Consider the following 22,215-nt stretch of genomic DNA (forward strand, 5'->3'; position numbering starts at 1 on the left):
TCTCTAAAATGAGTTAAAATCCAATACAATAGGGAAATTCAGACTTTTAGCAATGTTTCCATTGTATTAAGGTTTTAAATTTATATTCTTTTTAAAAATATTTATTTATTTATTTATTTATTTATTTATTTTTAATACTAGGGATTATACCCAGTGGCATTTTACCACTAGGTCAGATCCCCGGCCCTTTTTATTTTTTTATTTTGAGACACTGTCTCACTAAGTTGCTTAGGGCCTCACAAAATTGCTGAGGCTGGCCTTGAACTTGTGATCCATGTCTGCAGCCTCCCAAGTGGCTGGGATTATAGGGCATGCATCAGGGTGTCCTGCTCTTTTTTTATTTTTAAAGAAGCATTGTAGGGGTCGGGGTTTTGACTCAGTGGTCACATGCTTGCCTAGCATGTGTGAGGCACTGGGTTTGATTCTCAGCACCACATATAAATAAATTAAATAATAAAGGTCAATTGAGAACTAAAAAAATATTTTTAAAAAAAGAAGCATTGTATCTCAAAAAAAAAAAAAAAACTAGAGTATTATATTGGACAACAAAACTGGGGATTTTAGTTTCTCATTTGTTACTTGTAACATGAATGATTTGAAGCATGTTATTTCATCTCCTTGGGCCTCAGTTTCCTTTGTAAAAGAAAAAAAGTCTCTTTAAGGTCCTTTTCAAGCTGGATATTCTATGGCTAACTCTCATTTGAAGTGGTTCCCTAGGATAGACCCTGTCACCAAAGCTGTTTTTTTTGCATCCTGAAATGCGAGATGGTGGTTCTCTGCATGATAATGTAGGAGAATGACGCTTAGTATCTCTGTTCTGTCTGTAGGAACCATTTCATGAACTTAGCAGTAGTGACAAAAATCCCTGAAGCTCTGTTTTGTACATATCGTGCATGTTTTCCTGTTGATTGTCAAGTTTTGTTACCTATCACTGCTACAGGCATATGAATAGCATATTTAACCTGGGTCTAAACTACTTTCACAGACTTGTAAATTTTGGAAATTAGAATTGAAGTGATTGACAAACAAGAAAGTACCATCACAGGTGTTTGTTTTAAAACTTTGAAGGTGCTAGAATCTTATAAATATGCTGTTTCATCAACATTTGTGCATATGCTATACAATATATAGGATTGACATATGTTTCAGTATTAATTTCTTCATTGCATAGACAACTAAAAATTAGTATTTAACAGTTTTACAAGATGTTGATTTTCTGGGACATGTTGGCTTTTGTTTATAAATTTGATGAGGCCATTGATGGATTTATACATTTTTCCTTTAGTGTGTGTGTGTATAAACATATTTAGCAGGATATTTATCCTGATTAATGTTACTTCTATTATTTTGTGCCTGTAGTAGAAGAACACCCATCTCATGAGCAGATCATTTTACTTCTTGAAGGCGAAGGGTTTCATCCTGTGACATTTGTCCTAAATGCTAATCTGCTCGTGAATGTCAAAATAGTATTTTGTAAGTATTGATTAATCAATTTTTGCCTTATGGGTAAGCAGGATTTCTAATTACATCTTCAAGTTAGATTTTCACTGGCAACAGTAAAAAATAAGCCACATTGAATGTTGGCTTTTCAGCCAAATCTGACTATAAATAAATTTATATTCAGTGAAGCTTGATATATAAACTTCCAGATTTTTACTAGCCTTCCTCAGTCTGTCCTAGGTTAAGATCATGCGCTTATAGGTGAGGTGTATTTTGATGCTTATTATACAATTGATAATCTCCAATAGCTTTTAGATAAATTGAAATTTTGTGAATGAGATAAGCAGGAATCATGATTTAGTAGAAATAAAGATGGTTTTAAAGCAAGTATCATGTAACCTAATTAAAAGTAAGGAAGTAAATAATCCTCAGTGGGGCTGGGGATGTGGCTCAAGCGGTAGCGCACTCGCCTGGCATGCATGCCGTCCAGGTTCGATCCTCAGCACCACATACAAACAAAGATGTTGTGTCCGCCGAAAACTAAAAAATAAATATTAAAATTCTCTCTAAAAAAAAAAAATCCTCAGTGTTAAGTTATTCTTACACTCAGTTTATTTATCAGCTTTCATACTCTTTGAAATTAATGTAGTTTTTAGCCACTGCATTTTTGCATATTTGTGTACCTTTTATTTTAGAGTTATTACTTGACTTCATAAGATAATCCTTTTTCTTTCCTTACATGAATCTTACACAATTCAGTTTAAAGTTTTTATGAGGAAAATTTGGGGGAAATAAGGAATTTGAAAGGGTGTGCTTCATGCAAAAATAATTTTTAGTTTATTAGGTTAGTAGAAGTTAACATTCATAGTTGTATGCTTTTATCACTCAAGACTCCTCAGACAAATACTGGTACTTTTCAACCAATGGATTGCATGGCTTGGGACAGGCAGAAATTATTATTCTGTTGTTATGTACACCAAATGAAGATAAAATTCCTAAGGACATCTTCAGACTATTCATCACCATATATAAGGATGCTTTAAAAGGTATAGCATTTTATTTTGAACTATTCAGAGTAGGGGATGGATAAATTAGTTAAAGGCATTTATGCTTTTGGTTATACTAACTGTACTACAGATTTATTTTTTGAAGAGGTTGCTAATTTCTTAAAAGAGCTTAATTATCATTTTTAGTCTTCTTAAATTTAGCATTTTATGGGATTATTATGTATACACAGATTTTTTTCAAATTTAAGAAATGAAATATACTTGCCTCCTTGATTTTAAAAATCTATCTATATACTTTTCATATTGTGTTTACAAGGTTGGATGAGGCATGATAATTTAACCCCTCTTAACCCCTCTTAATTTATCTACATCATATATGCAATAAGGAGAAAAATTTAAAGGCATTATGGTTGAAACATTTTCACATTTTTTTTTTATGGTCCCCAAGCTCCAGGAGTATCTTAGCTTTGTGCACAGAAGGTGCTTATTTGCTTATTAGATGCTTCTTTAAGAGTAGAAACAAACAGACAAAAATTCTATATTGCCTTTTGTTTATTTATATTATGACATTCAAACTCAGAATATGTCCCCTAAATAATAATAAAACAACTTAAAATCTTTTTATTAATAATTTTATTTCCAGGAAAATACATAGAAAACTTGGACAACATTACCTTTACTGAGAGTTTTCTGAATAGCAAGGATCATGGAGGATTTCTTTTTATTACACCTACTTTTCAGAAACTTGATGATCTCCCATTGCCAAGTAATCCTTTTCTCTTTGGAATTCTTATCCAGAAGTTAGAGATTCCTTGGGCAAAGGTTTTTCCTATGCGTTTAATGTTGAGATTGGGTGCAGAATATAAAGGTAAGTTTTAGAATAATAAGTTAGATTACATATTTTCAAATACATAGAATGTACAGTAAGAATTTCAGGGACATCATCAAGATAAAATTTTAACAGCATAACAGAACTACTTTCAATTTGGTGTACTTTTAAATTTCAAAAATAATTCTCTTCTAGAAACTCTAGAAGCTATCAAGTTAATCTGGACAACATTGTATGTCATGAAATTTCTAGATGCTCAAAAAATCATAGCCGTGTACTTTTTTTTTTTTTTTAATTTCAAAGCAAAATATAAAAAAATCTTGTCAAAATTACTTCCCAGTTTTCTTAAAACTGTGTATTTTCTGCTGGGCACAGTGGTACATGCCTATAATCCCAGTGACTTGGGAGGCTGAGGCAGGAGGATCGCAAGTTCAAAGCCAGCCTCAGCAACAGGGAGGCACTAAGCAACTCAGCGAGGCCCTAAGCAACTTAGCAAGACCCTGTCTCTAAATAAAATACAAAAGAGGGCTGGAGATGTGGCTCATTGGGTGAGTGCCCTTGAGTTCAATCCCCTGTAGGCCTCTCCCCCAAAACAAAACAAAACAAAACCATGTATTGTCAAAAAAGTTTTTGTCGCTTCCCTATTAAGAAGTTGAATTATTACCTCATTTAATCTGTCTATATCATAAAGCCAAAGGATTTTTAGATTATCATTGTTATTGTATTCACTTGCTTATTGGTACTTAAAAATAGTGGTTGCCCTTTTTGTATGTTTTAATTTTTTATGCTTATTTTTATATTTCTGATATTTCATTTATTACCCAAAAGAGGAGCTTATATTGTTTATGTATGTATATGTGTATATGTGTGTGTGTGTGTGTGTGTGTGTCTGTATGTTTGTGTATTTACATATCTGCTTTTGGTACAACTTAAGACTTCTAAAGCTATTGTGATGATCAAAGTGTTGTACATAGTTATTTCTGTGATTTCAGAATCATTTGTAGTGTTAAACTTTTTTGAATTCTCATATCTTCATCCCTGTTTTTTTTTCAAGAGATAATATATTTGTTGGAAGTGTAGAAGTTTAGGAATTTGATTCTAAATATAATTTAATAGGCATTTTCTTGGAAGAAAAATATAGGGAAGATTTAAAAAGTGATGACTATTTCAGAATGAGCAATTTAAGTGAAAAAGATAATTTATTTAAATTCCTCTATTTGGCAGATTTTATTAAACTGTGATTTTGGAGATAGGGTTTCCTTACCTTTTAGGATTTAAGTATATAATTCCACCAACTTGCATAAAAATAATTTAACTTTTAGGTTTTTAAAAATGTTTTTGTATTTTTTATACCTTTATTTTATATATTTTATATGGTGCTGAGGATTGAACCACTGAGCTAACTTTGAAGTTTAATTCTGTGTAAACCAAAGAGCTTAAGACATTTCATTCTGAGCCAAGTGTTTCTTCCATTCAGCCAAATATTTTGTTTCTGATCATAATGTTTGAATGCTATTTTTATGGAAGATTAAGGCACTATACTAGCTCATTTTAAATCATTATAGGACATTTAATCTGTAAGTATGAATAGTATTTTAGCCAGTGGTTTTCACACAGAGAAGGTTGGAAAATCATGGAACAATATGAGGGACTTCTCAAAAGATCAGAGGAGTTGGAACTGTAAATCTCTAATAGCTGTTTAGAGGCGATAAAGGAAAATTATCAATTACAATGGGAATTAACTAGACTCAGCTATTTTCTGTATTTATGTTTTGCTGGATTTTAGATAAACTGGCACTTTGAAATTAATGGTGCTTATGCCTCTTTAGACATGAATGTGGATTTTGTTATAGAGGTAATATACATGTGGAATAGCTAATTACAAAAGTTAAAGTCCCCGAGCTAAAATAACTGACCTGAATTAGTAATTTTAAGATGGGGATTATCTGCACATTGATGTTGACCAAACTTATTTGGAATTTCATTAAATATTAGATTCATGAAGATTAGATTCATGAAGTCCTTTTGTGACATTCACAATGTCATTCTAAGCCCTGTTGAGAATAGTGTTCTAAATAAAATTACCTTTTTACAGTTTCCAATTCATAAAATCATGAGGTAAAAAATTGGCATTTTTCTGTTGTCATTTTAATATCATTTTCCTTTTTTAACGTTAGAAAATATGTCTGTACTAGCAAAGATGTGATTGTTCTTACTTAAGTCTTTAAAATAGATACTGTCAGGTATGTGATCTTTTCTTAGAAGTTTAAGGACGTATGTTTGTATAAGAGATATTAGAGAAGTTAGTTTCTGTATGACCTAAGCTGCGAACTGAGAGTTAAAAATATTTCTGCTTTTTATCACTGTAGAAATAATCTTGCCTTCCTTTTTCACCTTTTGTTTGCTTCAGGGTATTTGCTGCATTGCCAGCTAGTTGTTGTTGTTTTTTTTTTCTTTCCTATTTTGCTGTTCACTATCTATAGTTCTATAGTGCCCTAAAGAGCATGGTGACAGGCCCCATGTCTGATTCCCTTTTCTACCTTGGTTTCTATGATTCTTTATGCTTCTATTATCAGCTTCAAGAACTATAAACATTTACTACCATAAATTAGCACAAGTGATTAATTGTAAATGCCTTTAAAGTCTTTAATTCTTTATATAATCTCTTTAAATTATTGAAACTTTATAGAGGTCAGGGGAAATGCTATATAGTTTTCCAACACCCCTTCCCAAATTTGGGGAAAATATATAATGAAAAGATTAAATGCTTTGAAATCAGACAAGCCTAGTTTCAAATCTGTTTCACCAATTAGCTTAGTCACTGTGAGCAAGTTTTTTAATCTCTAGGTCTCATCTTTCTTATATGTAAAATAAGCATTGGATTGTTGTAGGGTTTAAATAAGATGATGTATGTAAAGCTCCCAGTTCAGTGTACCATCTAGTAGATATACAGTAGGGTGAGTGACTTTTCTCACTTTCCTCTGAGCAATGACTGGATGGTATTTATGTATAACATTCGTTTTCAAAATGAGAATTAAGGTAATAAACTCAAGATTTTTGTTTTTAGTTGGTGATAACCAGTTTCCTTTCTCTTGTGTAGCATATCCTACTCCTCTTACAAGTATCAGAGGCAGAAAACCTCTTTTTGGAGAAATAGGACACACTATTATGAACTTACTTGTTGTGAGTAATTCACCTGTTTTATTAAGTGTTCTTATACTGTCACTTTAAAAGTTTATTTAGGGAATTTCACACAATTATATTTCCCTATTTTAATTTGTGTAGAATAATGAAAGCTCTTTTATAATAAATCCTAATTCATTTAACATAAGTGGACTCTGTTTTTCATGAGTCACCCTTTTAAAAAAACATAGTATCTCCTAATTTATGCATACCTGAGTTGAATTGCCTTTGGGCTAATTCTGCAGTTCTTATTTTAGGTAATGTGAGATCTCTGTACAGACTTACAAAATTGTTGAAGCTTTAGAAATAGTGTTAGAAAAGTCAATTTTATGATTTATAGAAAATTATTGCCTTAGTTTCCTCATGTGTAATAAGAAGGGTTGGATTAGGTGATATCTGAGGTTCATTTTTATCTATAATTTTTGTAATTTGTGTTTGCCTGTTATCGTAGAAAAGTACTTAGCGGATTCACTTTTGTCCGTCCAAGTCTGATTTGAAGGCTGAGTTTATAACTGTCTGTTACTGTGGCAAAATATCTGACATAATCAAGCTATAAGGAAGAAAAGTTTATTTTGACTCACAGTTTCAGAACTGTCCCATGGTCAGTTGGCCCCATTGCTCTGGGACTGTGGGAACATAGTACATTGTGGCAGGAGTGCTTGGCGCAGGAAGCCTGCTCACCTCATGATGGCCAGGAAGCAAAGAGAGAAAACAGGAAGGGGTCCGGGGCCCGTATCCCTTCAAGGACATGCCCCCCCAATGGCTTAATTTCCTTCCAAATAGACCACCACCTCCCAATAGTACCCCAGGCGAGTGGCCAATACTAACATATGGGCCTTTGGGGAATACTTACAAAAACCATAGCAAAGACTTTTTCTGTTTTGGAAGATCGCTAACTAAAAAGTGGAGATAACTCAAAATATTACAGTATTTTTCCTGAGAATGATATTCATTATTACTGTTGTGGAATAGCTAAAAGATTTAGTTGTTTTTTTTTGAAGTTTATATTAGCTTCCTGGATGGCATTTTGATAGTTAGGTCTCAGAAACCGTAAAGTAATAGATACTAAGAAAAGGATTTAATGGATGGGTAAATGTTAATGGATAATAGTTTAAGGTTTATGGAACTGTGATTATTTTACATAGGACCTTCGAAATTACCAATATACCTTGCATAATATAGATCAGCTATTGATTCATATGGAAATGGGAAAAAGCTGTATAAAAATACCTCGGAAAAAATACAATGATGTGAGTATAATTGCTTCATTCAAAATTTAAAGACAAATGTTTGAACATTAGAATTGTGTCACATTAATTTTTTTTTGTTTTGAATTAGGCTAATATATAATAGCAATGAATACTGCTCTTGAAACATTAGAATTTATTTGCTAATAATGAATTTGCTTAATGCTGGTTTTCCATTTTTTTCCCTCATTGTTTTATCTAACAATTGAGGTAATTTTATTTTAAAACATTGGTTTTTATCATATTTCTAGGGAGTTGTCCAGACCAAAGCTTGATAATTATGAAGGTGGTCAGGAATGCAACTCCTGGAATCAATATAAAATGTTCAAAAAAATTTTTCTGAACACATGTTGTTTGTTTGTTTCTTACCCCCCCCCCCCCCAGGTAATGAAAGTGATAAATTCTTCTAATGAGCACGTCATTAGCATTGGAGCTAGTTTTAGTACAGAAGCAGATTCTCATCTAGTCTGTGTACAGAATGATGGTGTTTATCAAACACAGGCCAGTAGTGCCACTGGCCATTCTAGAAAAGGTGAGAGTCATGATTCCTAATTTGCAAAGATACCTCAATTAATACAATTAATTTCAAAGGAGGAATATACACATTTTACTTATTTCCTGATTTGATGATAAAACCATATACTTAAACAATTTCAGCTATACAAACAATAGATTTTAAAAAATGCTCCTCAATTGTGTTTTTCTCTCTAACTGTGTTAGGTTTAAAGACTTGGAAGACTGTATTTCTTTTGATATCTTCTTTAGTGTATCCTATAAGGTGGAGGTCTATGAGTGATTTCTCTCTGGAATGAGGTGATTTTTCACATGGGTTCAGTCTCTGTCCCAATTTCTTATAATTTGGGGAGCATAGAGTGGACAAAAATGAAGAATGAATTATAAAACTATGAGTGGCTGCAGATATAAAAATTATAAAAATGGTAGAGTGAGCAGCTTCTGTGGGTGACATTATACTCAGCTTTGGCTGAAGGGCCTCAGTGACTGCTGTGATTACCAAACCCTTGCAGTAAAGGACCTAACAAATTGAAAATGGAAGATAGTATCCCTTAAAATTAATACATTATTGTAGGATAACATATTTAAAGTAATCTGGTATTCTGACTGCTAATAAATTTTTTTCTCATGACTGTAAAGGTAATGTATACTCATTTTTAGTAAGCTTGGAAAATATATCTTAAAAAGTAATAAAAGATACATACCTGTAGTCCTAGGAGCTCAGGAGGCTGAAGTTGAGGATCGCAAGTTCAAGGCTAGCCTCAGTGACTTTGAAAGGCCCTAAGCAACTTCTTGAGACCCTGTCTCAATGAAAAATAAAAAGGGCTGGGATACAGCTCAGTGGTAAAACACCCACAGGTTAAATCCCTAGTACCTGGCTGAGGTTGTGGTTCAGTGGGTGTGTGAGGCACTGGGTTTGCTCCTCAGCACCACAAATAAATAAAATGAAGGTATTGTCTCCATCTACAACTAAAAATATACATATATTTTTAAATCCCTAGTACCAAAAAAAAAAGAAAAAGAAAAAAGTGCCAAGACAAGGCCATTTGTTGGTATTTTAAGTATATTTTCTTCTTATTTTAATACATAGATGGCATTACACTGTATATTTTACACTTTTGCGTTTTGCTTTTTAACAACATGTCATTGACATTTTTGTCATTAAAATATTTACAACTTTTTAATGTTGAATAGGTATACATTCATGTGTTAACACTCAAAAAAGGTATACACATTTAAATAGTAGTGAAAAAAAATCTCTTACCTTGACCACCCAGCCATTCTCTTGTCTTCCTACATGCAATCAAACCAGTATTAGTTTCTTATATATCCTTTTAAAGACATTTTTTGTTTTAATCTATATTTAAGCAAACACTTACATATGCACACACACATATATAATCTCTTAACTCCCACTGTTTTAGACAAGCCATAACATTTGCTCCATTGTGCACCTTGCTTTTTTGTTGTTCTTAACACATCTTGAAGATTATTCTATGTTGGTAAAGAGCTTTCACATTCCACATAACTTTCCATTTTATGTATACATCATTTAACTATCCCATACTGATAGACATACATTATTACCCATCCTCAGCTATTTATAAAAATGCTACTGTGAATAATCTTTTATACATGCCATTTTGTTCACTGTTGAACCTATCTATAGGGTAAATTCCTAGAAGTACAATCAGTGTGGCAAAGGTTACATTCATAATTTTAATAGATAATTGTTAAGCTAATGCTCCATTGAGACTTCTATTTTTTTAATTTTTGTTTTCTCCAGTAGTGAAGGTTTCATTTCCCATACTCTCACTAACACAAACATAAACATTTTAAATAGTACAATAGTCTATAATTTATTAGATATAAACATTAAATTATTTTATACAATATTTTAATTTTTTAATTTAAGTGTTATAAGCTTAATATACATTGAGTATTCAGAATGTGTATGCTCCATAATCTAAATTTAACAAATATAATATAAAATGAGCAGGTTAAAGCATAAATAATTGTTTATGTCATTATCAGTGACAGGTGCAAGTTTTGTGGTATTCAATGGCGCTCTAAAAACATCTTCAGGATTCCTTGCAAAGTCCAGTATAGTTGAAGGTATGTGCTTCACTTTTAGATTGTTTTAATGTAAAGTTGTTTTTTCTATTACCTTTAAAAATGTACTTGATGCTTACCAAAAAAAAAAAAATGTAAATTATAAAGAATAGTAGCACAAACTAATGTGAAATCATCACTCAGTCCAAGAACTAGAACATGAGCAGTATTGGGTCTCCTTAAGCCTTCTTGAACCTCCTTTCCCTAAGAATTTCCTACTAGACTGAATACTATTGTTTTGTTTTAACTCGTAATATGCATGTGCTCAAACAATATGTAACCTAAATATGCTTATTTTGGAGATTATGAAAGATATTCTTCATATAGTCATATGGAACTGTTTTCATGAAAAATTATTTGTGTTTCTGAAATTTATGTATATGTTGCCTGCAGCTATAGCTTATTCATCTTCAGTGCTATTAAATATTCTGTGAATGTGTGACAGTATATTCACTTCCTGGTCATGAACTTCTGGGATAATTCTTGATTTTTTTGCTATTACAAATAGTGATACTAATAATATTCTTATTTGTGTGTGTGGACACAATGTAAGTTTAAAAATTTTCCTAGAATATATATCTAGAAGTGGAATTTCTTGGTCAATAGATTAATAAATGGTCAACTTTACAAGATATTGATAATTGTTTTTCAGCATGATGGTACCAATTTATCTCACAATCAGAATGTAGAAGAGTTTTCATTAGTTTACATATTCTGCAAACACGGTATAATCAGACTACTTAATTTGAGTCAATCTGGAAGGTATTTCTGAATATGGTCATAATTAGCATATTCCTATTCACTTAGAAGTAGAGCATCTTATTTTGTATTTATTGGGCACTTACGGGACCTTTTCTGTGTAATCCCTGTTTACTACTTTACCCATTTTTATATTAGGCCATGTGTCTTTTTTCTAACTGCCCTGTAGTTTATATAGTTTTATATATTGTAGATTCCCACTCCTTCATTTTTTAAAACTATTTTTTAGTTGTAGATAGACACAATACATTTATTTTATTTATCTATTATTATGTGGTGCTGAGGATCAAACCCAGTGCCTCACACATGCTAGACAAATGCTCTACCACTGAACTAGAACCCCAGCCCTGCCTCCTTCATTTTTTTTTAAATATTTTTTTAGTTGTAATGGACACAGTACCTTTATTTTATTTGTTTATTTTTATGTGGTGCCGGGGATCGAAACTAGTGCCATGTGCATGCTAGGCAAGTGCTCTACCACTGAGCACAACCCCTGCCCCTCCTCCTTCATTTTTAAATGGCATTTAATAATTGTAAATATTATATATACTGCAATATGATAATTTGATACAGGTATAGGATGTATAATGATCAAATCAGGGTAATTAGCATTTCTTTCTCCTTAAACTTTTATCATTTATATATGTTGGGAAACTTTGAATTCTTCTTTTCTAGTTCTTTATAAAATATATGTAAATTGTTATGAGCTATAGTCACCCTTCTATATGTGGAACATTGGAACTTATTCCTGCCTATGGAACTATATATTGATACCTGTTATTCAACCTCTCTTCCACTCGCCTACCCACCTCCAATAACCACTATCCTATTTTGTACTTCTATGAAATAAACTCTTTTAGCTTCCACATATGAACAGAAACAAATATCAAGTGACAAATGTCTTTCTGTGCCTGGATTAGTCTCCTAATGTCCTCCAGTTCCATCTATGTTGCCACAAATGACAGGATTTCATTCTTTCTTATGATTGAATAATATGCCATTGTGTACGTCACATCTTTATTCATTCATCTGTTGAGGAGCACCTCAGTTGATTTCATATCTTGGCTAACATTAATAATGGTGCTTCATTAGCACAGGTGTGCAGGTATTTCTTTGTTAAAATTATTTTATTTCTTTGGAAATAGATCCAGTAGTGGAATATCTAGATCATGTAATAGTTCTATTTTTAGTTTTTTGAGGAACCTCCATATTGTTTTCCTAATGACTGTGCTAATTTACGTAATCTACCAATAGTGGTAATTCCTCCTTTTCCACATCCTTACTAGTTTTTTTGTCAGTTTGATTATAGACATTCTGATTGGGGTGAGATGATATTTCAGTGTGATTTTTGATTCACACTTCCCTGATGATTAGTGACATTTGCATTTTTTCATATGCATGTTGGCCATTGATATATCTTATTTTGAGAAATATTTATTCAGATCATTTGCTTGTTTGTTAATTGTTTTTACTGTGGATATTTTTTCAGTTCTTTGTATGTTCAAATGGATTGAATGTCAATCTCTGTTGAATGAAGTGCTTATAAATATTTTCTCCCATTCTGTACGTTGTCTCTTTACTCTGTTGTTTCCTTTTCTGTACAGGAACCTGTTAGTTATAATATCATTTATTTTTGCTTTTTTTTTTTTTTTTTTAAATCTGTGCTTTGGTTCTTATCCAAAAAAATCATTACCTATATAGAAATTTTGAAGTCCCTGTGTTTTTTTCTAGTAGTTTCATAGTTTCAGTTCTTACATTTAGGTATTTGATCCAATTTTAGTAGACTTTTGTACATGGTGAGAGATATTGGATCTAGTTTCAATCTTTTGCATATGGATACCCAGTTTTCCCAGCACCATTTATTGAAGAGATGTCCTTTATCCAATGTCTGTTTGTGGCACCTTTGTTGAAGATCAGTTGGCTGTATACAGGTAGATTTACTTTTGGAATCTCTATTCTGTTTCTTTCATCTTTGTTTTGTGTTTTATGTCAATACCATGCTGTTTGGAAATTACTTTGTGTAGTATAGACATTTTCATGATATTAATTCTTCAATCCTTGAGAGCTGGTTTGAAGGTTCTAGCACGGAGCACCGTAACCTGTATACTCTTCACTGAAGAAAGGTGCTTTTCTATTGGGGAAAGTTGTCTTCTTTGAACATACAGCTTCAGGAGGGATGCATGTGGAGCAGTGAGGGAGGAAGGGAATACCCATTTTGCCAGCCAGATCAGCCGCATCAACCCTCGTGATCAGTGGGGTGACAGATGTCACAGCCAGATGCCCTCACATCCATTCTTCAATCCTTGAATATAGATGTCTTTTCATTGTTCTGTGTCATCTTCAGTTTCTTTCATCAGTGTTTTGTAATTCTTATTGTAGAAATCACTAAGTTCTGTGGTTAAATACATTCCTGTTTTAGAAATTTTGTCATTAATGCTATTGTGAATGTGATTACTTTCTTGATTTCTTTCTAGACAAGTTTGTTATTGGTATATAAAAATGCTACTGCTTTTGTGTATTGATTTTGTATCCTGCAATCTTACTGAATTTGTTAATCAGTTCTAACAGGTGTTTTGTTTGTTTGTTTTGTATATCAAATCATGTCATCTATAAACAGGCATTCTTTGACTTCCTCCTTTTCTATTTGGATATCCCTTGTTTCTTTCTGTTGACTTAATGCTCTGGCTCAAAATTCCAATGTTATTTAAGAGTGATGAAAATGAATATCCTTGTCTTGTTCCTGATCTTCAAGGAAATCATTTCAGCTTTCCCCCTTTCAGTATGATGTTAGGTATAGGTTCGTTAGTTGTGACCTTTATTGTGTTGAGATACAGTCTTTCTATACCTAATTTATTGAGGATTTTATTATGAGGGGATTTTGAATTTTATTAAATATTTTTCTGCATATGTTGAGATTATAGTTTTATCCCTCATGTGATGTATTTAGTTCTTTGATTTTTGTCATGTTTGAAGCATCTTTGCATCCCCGGGATAAATCCCATTTAATTATAGTGTATGATATTCTTTTTCTTTTTCTTTTTATTTTAATGTGTGTGTATGTGTGTGTGTGTGTGTGTGTGTGTGTGTGTGTGTAGTGCTGGGGATTGAACCCAGGGCCTTGTGCATTCGAGGCAGGCACTCTACCAACTAAGCTATATCCCCAGCCCTTACCCCCTTTTTTTTAAATGAAAATTTAACCCAGGGATGTTTTACACTGAGCCACATCCCCAGTCCTTTTTTTTTTTTTGAAACAGGTTGTAAGTTGTTGAGGGCCTCATGAAGTTGCTGAGGCTGGCCTTGAACTTGTAGTTCTCTTGTCTCAGCCTCCTGAGTCACTGGGATTATAGGCATGCACCACCATGCCTATGTATAATCTTCTTAAAGTATTCTTCAGCAGTAAATTCATCATAGCCAGAAGCACAAATTCTTCTCTTTGTTTAACCTTAAAAAATGAATTCTTAACTTCATATTTTTATTTTCTAGTGGAAGACCACTATTAGGATAATTAACAAAGTATTTAAAACCTTCATACTGAACATATTTTGATAGTAAATTTTATGGCTTATACATATAAACATATATTTGGCAAAATAAATGTGAAACATAACTCTCATTTCTAGATGGCTTAATGGTACAGATAACTCCAGAGACCATGGACGGTTTGCGGCTAGCTTTACGAGAGCAAAAAGACTTTAAAATTACCTGTGGAAAAGTTGATGCAGTAGATCTAAGAGAATATGTGGATATCTGCTGGGTAGATTCTGAAGAAAAGGGAAACAAAGGGTAGGAATTTTTTGTTACTAAAATGTACTTGATTTGATGTAGGGGGAAGGATAAAAACATTCTTATAATAAATTAAATATTTTATGAATGAATATAGAATTATGCCATTAATTTAAATACTTATGCTCCAGTTAATAAATACAGCCTGTTTTTTCAAATAGTACTTAACCAGCCTCATAAGGGTTTTCTTGGGCAGGATGCTGTTAACAGATGGGCAATTTGGGAGAGGGCTAATGTTAAAACATCCACTGTGTAGTAGCATGAGCTTGCTGCCAGGGCTGAGAAAAGGTAAATTTTTTTTCTGTCAAATGAGTAAGCATTCTCTTTGGGTAAGTCTGGATCATTTTGATTTACTATAAATACACACTAAATTTAGTATACACATTAGACACATTATATATTATTACTGCCACTCTTCCTCTTTTCAGTTAATCATTGTATTTCTTTCTGGGGCTAAGGGCTAATGCTAAAAGATTCCAAAATAGGTTTTTCAAATTCATGAGACATCTTTTCTGTTAGGAGAGTATTTAAAGCCTTTTAAACCTAGGTCTAAATTGGACATATATGAAGAAGGACATATAATTTATTGATGAATGAAAAAATTTGTTTTACAGTCAAGAAATCATGATAAGTGAGCTGCAGGTTTAATTATTTTGTATATAATTGAGACATCTTGTTGCTGCTTAAAATGTAGGACTTTCATAGTTTTTCTCATCTCATTTGTTCAAATCTAATAATTCATTTCAGAAAAGCACTTTTATGCTAATAATCGTACTATATTGCTTTATTCTGCAGTGTTATCAGTTCAGTGGATGGAATATCATTACAGGGATTTCCAAGTGAAAAAATAAAACTGGAAGCAGATTTTGAAACTGATGAGAAGATTGTAAAGTGTACTGAGGTAACAGAGAAAGGAGATCCCTTTCCTTTACATTCTGTGTTTGGATATGGTTTTTGTATTTTGAATTTGGACATGGTGCATGCTCAACCTTTGAATGTTGAAGTGTAGCTTAATATACATTTTACTTTGTTTTACTTTACACTGGTAGGCACATGCATATTTCTGCGCTAGCCTGTCTCTTACACACTAGATGTAGATTTCCCCTAGGTGTACTTTAGGCTATCATCATGATGGTACTGCTGCCAGCTAATGGTTCAGTTTTGGCAACATTGCCATCTTTGTATTGTAATAAGTTATTTTTATTTTTCTCTTATTTTACAGTAAAATATTTTTTGACATGCATTTATAATCAGCATTCACGTAATGAAAGTTATTTGTGCATGTTCTAACTTTTTTTTCTTTTAAAGAAGAGGTAATGAAACTATAGATATGTATACTCCCTAGCCTCTTAATCTGCTTCTTTATTCTCCTTCTGCCATCTCCCCTGGTCAGGCAACTGGCAATTGGTCATTCATTTCTTCCCCACCCCACATTTTTTTGTTGTTGTTGTTACATTATAGTTGTACATAATGATGAGATTTGTTGTTACATATTCATATATAAACACAATATAAAAATGTAATTCAGCCAGTATTGCTCCCCAGCACTTCCCTCCTCCCCCCACCTCCCACTGGCATCATTCATTTCTTATGTAATACATACATTTTTAACTTATAATGTAGAAATCAGAGAGAATATAGGAATAAGAAAGCATTGTTTTAATATTTTTGAGGAAGGTCTTGTGATCTTCCTGTTTCAGCCTTCCATGTAGAGCTTAATTGTTTCATTTTGAAAGTTACTTTGAATCTTAATCATGACTTGTTTCCTAATTAAATACATTTCAGGTGTTTTACTTTCTAAAAGACCAGGATTTATCTATTTTATCAACTTGTTACCAGTTTGCAAAAGAAATAGCCATGGCTTGTAGTGCTGCACTCTGCCCTCACCTGAAAACACTAAAGAGTAATAGAATGAATAAAATTGGACTCAGAGTTTCTATTGACACTGATATGGTAAGGATGCTTCTGTGATGAATTTTTAAATGAATATATCATATATTAAAATAATCAAAAGATTTTTCTCTAGCCTTTTATTTTGAGAAAAGGGAGCCAAAATTTGTTGAGCATCAAATGTGTGCTATAAATTCACATGTATTATTTCTATTAATCTGTGCAATAGAGGTCAGCATACTTTTTGGTAAAAGGCCAGATAGTAAATATTTTAGGCATTGTAGGCTGTTTGGTTTCTTTCACAAAAGTTCAGCTCTGCATTATAGTTAGAAAGCAGCCACTAACTCTATGCAAACAATGAATGTGGCTTTTATCCATGAAATTTCCTGTACCCATTGGGGCCAGATTTGGGCTGCAGGCCATAATTTGCTGACCACCCTGCCCATGACTATCCTACTTAATAGGAATGTTTTTAAATTTACTTATTCTGACTAGATTTTATATTCACATGTTTTAAATAAAACTTAAGATGTCTAAAAGCAAATACATGAAAAGGATCATTTCAGCTAAACTTTTTTTTTTTTTTTTTTTTTTGCTATGACCATGGAGGGATTATGTAACAGCATAAATTCTTTTTAATGTTGCAGAGTAGTTAAATAGTAATTTATTTAACCAGATCTTCATGCTTATTTGCTATAGGTTGATTGAAATTTAGGTTTTCCACAGTATTTTGCTTGTGTATAAGTGTGAGCATAGACATAAGAAAAATTCCTAGAACTAGAATTGCTTGATCCAGGTATGTGCTCAAAATTGCCTTATTGTCCCAAATAGAGATTATGCTAATTTATATTTCTACCAATGATTTTTGAGAGTGTTCTTTTTTATCAAAACAGTATATAATCAAACTTTTTTTTATAGTAGCATGTAACAGTATATAATCAAACTTTTTTGATTATATATTTGGAAATACAGATTTTCAAAGCAGATTTTTCATTAGACTATTTAATCTAAACATGGGTGCATCCTTATGCCAGTGTTCTTTTCTCTAGCCAGGATGTGTTATACTCATACTTCTGAAAAGAGGAAGTTTTGTTTTCATTACACTATTAAAAGTTCTTTTTTCAAGGAAGCACCTAATAATGAATTGTTATTTGAGTAAGCATTGCTAATGTTTTCTTTTTTATTCAAATGTATTAAAATATAATTTTCATCAGCACTATTAAATTCTAATATCAAATATTATTGCAATAATAAAATTGAAATATTTCTAAGAAAAATCTTTAATACCATGGTGTTTTTTTAGGTAATATTGGTAATTATTCATAACCGCAGCCAGTGTATTTATATATTCATTGAGAGGAAATGTAAAGTATAAAATTATGACAATATTTATGATATATATGTGAGAAACAATTATAATTTATGTAATAGATGGATAGAATTAATACAAGAGAATATAGGATTTTTTAATAAATAATATATCAAGTATTTTATTAACATGCTGAATATTCTAGGATATTTTAAAATTTATCTTCATCAATGGAGCTAAACAAGATTGATAATTTTCTAGGATCATCTCATCAATATTTGTTTTCCAGGTTGAATTTCAGGCAGGATCTGAAGGTCAACTTCTTCCTCAGAATTACCTAAATGACCTTGATAGTGCTCTGATACCTGTGATCCACGGTGGGACCTCCAATTCTAGTTTATCGTTAGAAATAGAATTAGTATTTTTCATTATAGAAAATCTTTTTTAGTGGAAGAATGTGCTGTATTATATATTGCAAACTGTTTTGTTAAAATTAACTCTAGCACTAAAGCTGAAATGCCACAAACACTAAAAGTAAATATTTGATGTTTGAAACATATAAGCTTTGCTTTTTAGGCAGGAATGATCTTTTAAAATCATTAGCACAATATTTAAATACCTAAAAATTTAAGTGATCCACAGTTTTTGAAGCTTTACACTTAATACATGTACTAAAATGACAAGGATTCCTTATACCTTGAAGAAATCTGTAGCATTTACAGCATTATTTAAATGCTAAGCCAAAGTGTCTGCACTTAGTTATACCTCTTTATACCAAGAATGATTTTAATGAAGGCTCTATTCAGATGTAACCTTATGAAGGAAATGTCTGTTTTGTGTATATGCCAGTTAAGATACTGGTTTCTAAAGTCTGTTAAAAATGTATTTCAATGGCACAGACCAGTTTCAAGATCTTTGACTTATGATTCTTTGAATAAAACTGATAACTTATTTGTATAATTGGAGTGGAGACCTCCCTCCATAATTAGATAAACTCTTGATTGTTTGGATTAATTGCCTTTTTTCTTCTCACTTATTTTATATATATATCATTTTCTTGATTAAATGGGTATTCTTAAAATGATTATGGGTGCTTTAGGGTTTTGTGCTTCTATATTTAAGTATTTGTTTTTATAGCAACTTATGATTCAGAATGTTTTATAAGAATAATTTATAAATAGGCAATATTTTTGTATCATAGTGCATTATTTTTTTCTCCTTTACTTTGAAAGTATACCACTGTATTTAATACTTCTACCACTGATTAACAAAAGGCCAGAGTACCCCTCAAATAGTCAGTATGTAGCAATATATTAAGCCTGAAACAAGTTATTTTTTCCCATGTTAATTCTTAGAAATATCTTGACAACCTTACATGTTTTCATTGACACCAGTACATTATCAATTTTAATGAACTAATTACTTTTACGTATTTTCAATTCTTTATATAATAGTTTTTTATAATAGAATATTGAATGAAGTTTAAGTCTATGTTTTTGAAACTATTGTAGCGCTTTCCCTTTTACTGCAAACATTTAAAAAGAAGAAGAAGAAAAGAAAAAGGGCATATATTATTCCTGTCATTTAAGTTATATAAAATCAATTATTTTAATGCCTTTTTTATTTGTATGTGTAATATATATATTTTTTGTATCAAAAACACTCATTGTATGTCTGAAGGAAAAGAAACTACACTAAATAACCCTGTAATAAGAAAAATATTTGTGAAGCACCTCTTATAAATTAAATCGAGTCTATAACTCAGGATCTGAGGTCTCGTGCTAGGAGAGACCAAGAATTTTAATGTTTGGGCATCTGGTTCCACTGGATCACATCTGTGGTACTAGCCAAAGACACAATTTGGAGGAAAATATCATTCCTCTGGAAATCACTAGTTCATAACAGTGTAAATGTTACAGATGTTAAATAAAATGGCAACAAATTATAACTTGTGAAATTTATTGAACTGGTGTAAGATAAAGACAATTACATATGAAACTCAATTTATGTTTTCTTTATTTAGTGTGTTTGTTTTGCAGTATAGTCTACACTTATTTTGTGATGTAATTGCAGAATTTATAAATACTAAAGTTTCCTTAAAACATCCAAAGGGTAGAAGGGTCTTCTATGATGGGATAGTTTTGGATTTGTTTTTATAAAGCCTCTACCTTCAATAAAAATTGGAATTCTATACCCAAGGTTTGAAGGCACATTTTAAAGTATTCTTTATAGACATATATTTCTGAAAGCATTTGCTACTTATTTGGCCATATTCTTCACATTGGTACTAAAGTTGGATTTTTAATTTTTTTTAAAGTAAAGAAATAGAATGGTTCTTTATACTCACTCTACAATGATCTATTTTTATCGATTACCTTTTATTACTACTCTCTTTTTTCTGAATTTTGAAATCTGAAGTAAAATGTAGCCTACTGTTGTATACAACTATTAGCCAGCAAACTGTGTGTGTGTTTGTGTACATGCTATGTGCAGAGCACTTTATTAGGTCATTGGTTAAAAATGAATAAACAGTTCTTTCCCTCTTGGAGCTAAATGTATTAAACAGAGGATTAATGTGTAGCGAAAGTTTTAGATTGCTGTGATAGACATGAATCTTGACTAGGTGATTGTGAAACAACTGAGGAGGCAGCCAAACCATTAATGAGAAGGCATCAGAGAACCTATTAAATTCTGGGCAGTGAAGTTGGCAAAAGCTGAAAATCTGAAAAATCTGTAATATTGTAGAAAGACTCAATTTCCTTTCTAAATCAATTTAAACCAGTCTTTGGTGTTGTGTGGATGTTTCATCTTATGATTTAATTATAAAAGTAGTAGCCTGACTATGGTTCTCAGCTGCCTAGGTGTATAGCAATCTAGATTTAGGTATTGTTCATAAACAAAGAACAGAGCATTTATTTTTTAATAGCAAGCATAACTTTCATGATGTGACTCAAATTTTAAAAGAAAATATCTTGAAATAAAACAAACTTCCAACTAATCCCAGGTTTTATTTTTCTTCTCTGTGACTTAAAGTTTTATGTAAATATGAATTTAAAAACAAATATTAAAACTCCCTCCCACCTTGTACACATCTACCTTGTTCTTCCCACCCACAAGTCTCAACAGGTAATCATTTTTATTTGTTCCTTATAAATTATTCCAAGATTTAGGTGCTGTAGCAGCAAATACAAATAAGTATATTCTTATTTTCTCCCGTAATTTTTTTCAAGTGCACAATATATTGTACTCACGCTGTATAGGTTGAACTTACTTCTCCTAACTGAAATTTTATATTCTTTGGCCAACATCTCCCACAATGCCTCTGCCATCTTCCATCCCTTCTGCACCCTAGCAACCACCATCTATTCTACTCTCTGCTTCTAAATTCAGCTTTTTTAGATTCCACATAAAAATTATCATGTGTATTTGTCTTCCTGTGCCTATTGTATTTTGCTTAACATAAATGCTTGTCACAAATGATAGAATTTCCTTCTTTTTTGAAGCTAAATTCCATTGTGTATTCACACCACATTTTCTTTATCTGTTCATCTATTGGTAGATACTCAGGTTGATTCCATATCTTGGTATGGTGAATAATCCTGCAGTGAATCATGGGGGTATATATATATATATATCTCTCTCTTTAACAGAGTAGTTTCATTTCCTTTAGATATATATCCAGTAGTTGGTTTGCTGGATCATATATTTCTATTTTAAATTTTTTGAGGACTCTCACACTGTTTTCCAAAATTATTGTACAATCCTCTCTCATTTCTTGTGTATCAGTTACTTTGGGTTACATAGCATATGTTTAGGATCCTAGAGATCTTATTGCTTTTGTCAATAAGATTGTTTACTCAGTAATTGGTAAAAACATCTAAATTATAGAAAGGAAGAAAGACTCCATTAATAAAAGAGTTATGACATGTGTCTTAATAGGAGGACTTTTTAATAACAAAACTTTTATTACTGAAATACCTGAATGGTTATTTTTTATTGAAGCTATATTTTAAATTTTTATTTTTTCCTATCAGGCACTCAACTTGCCATCTAAACTTATCTTTTATCATTTAATTACACTCATGGTTTTTTCAAATCAGATTTTAATAGTTTCAAATCTTATTATTACTATAATAATAATAG

At 31.7% G+C, this 22,215-nt stretch overlaps 1 protein-coding gene across 2 annotated transcripts in view; it reads left to right on the plus strand.

Annotated features, from left to right (window-relative positions):
* Zfyve16 (zinc finger FYVE-type containing 16) overlaps positions 1-21,070 on the plus strand; it is a 41,556-nt gene extending 20,486 nt beyond the window's left edge. For both annotated transcript variants that reach the window (XM_046427809.2, XM_046427801.2), the window contains exons 8-18: positions 1,360-1,473; positions 2,331-2,486; positions 3,091-3,315; positions 6,377-6,459; positions 7,605-7,709; positions 8,091-8,238; positions 10,254-10,334; positions 14,711-14,873; positions 15,669-15,774; positions 16,659-16,826; positions 18,362-21,070. In XM_046427809.2, the coding sequence (XP_046283765.1) occupies positions 1,360-1,473; positions 2,331-2,486; positions 3,091-3,315; positions 6,377-6,459; positions 7,605-7,709; positions 8,091-8,238; positions 10,254-10,334; positions 14,711-14,873; positions 15,669-15,774; positions 16,659-16,826; positions 18,362-18,520 (1,508 nt within the window). In that variant the 3' untranslated portion in view covers positions 18,521-21,070. The remainder of the gene's footprint in view (positions 1-1,359; positions 1,474-2,330; positions 2,487-3,090; positions 3,316-6,376; positions 6,460-7,604; positions 7,710-8,090; positions 8,239-10,253; positions 10,335-14,710; positions 14,874-15,668; positions 15,775-16,658; positions 16,827-18,361) is intronic.
* The last annotated feature ends 1,145 nt before the right edge of the window (positions 21,071-22,215 follow it).

This window comes from Marmota monax, unplaced genomic scaffold, assembly GCF_021218885.2.
Source record: "Marmota monax isolate L192 unplaced genomic scaffold, Marmota_monax_Labrador192_F-V1.1 WCK01_AAM20220418_F8-fsc00018, whole genome shotgun sequence".
Classification (NCBI taxonomy): domain Eukaryota; kingdom Metazoa; phylum Chordata; class Mammalia; order Rodentia; family Sciuridae; genus Marmota; species Marmota monax.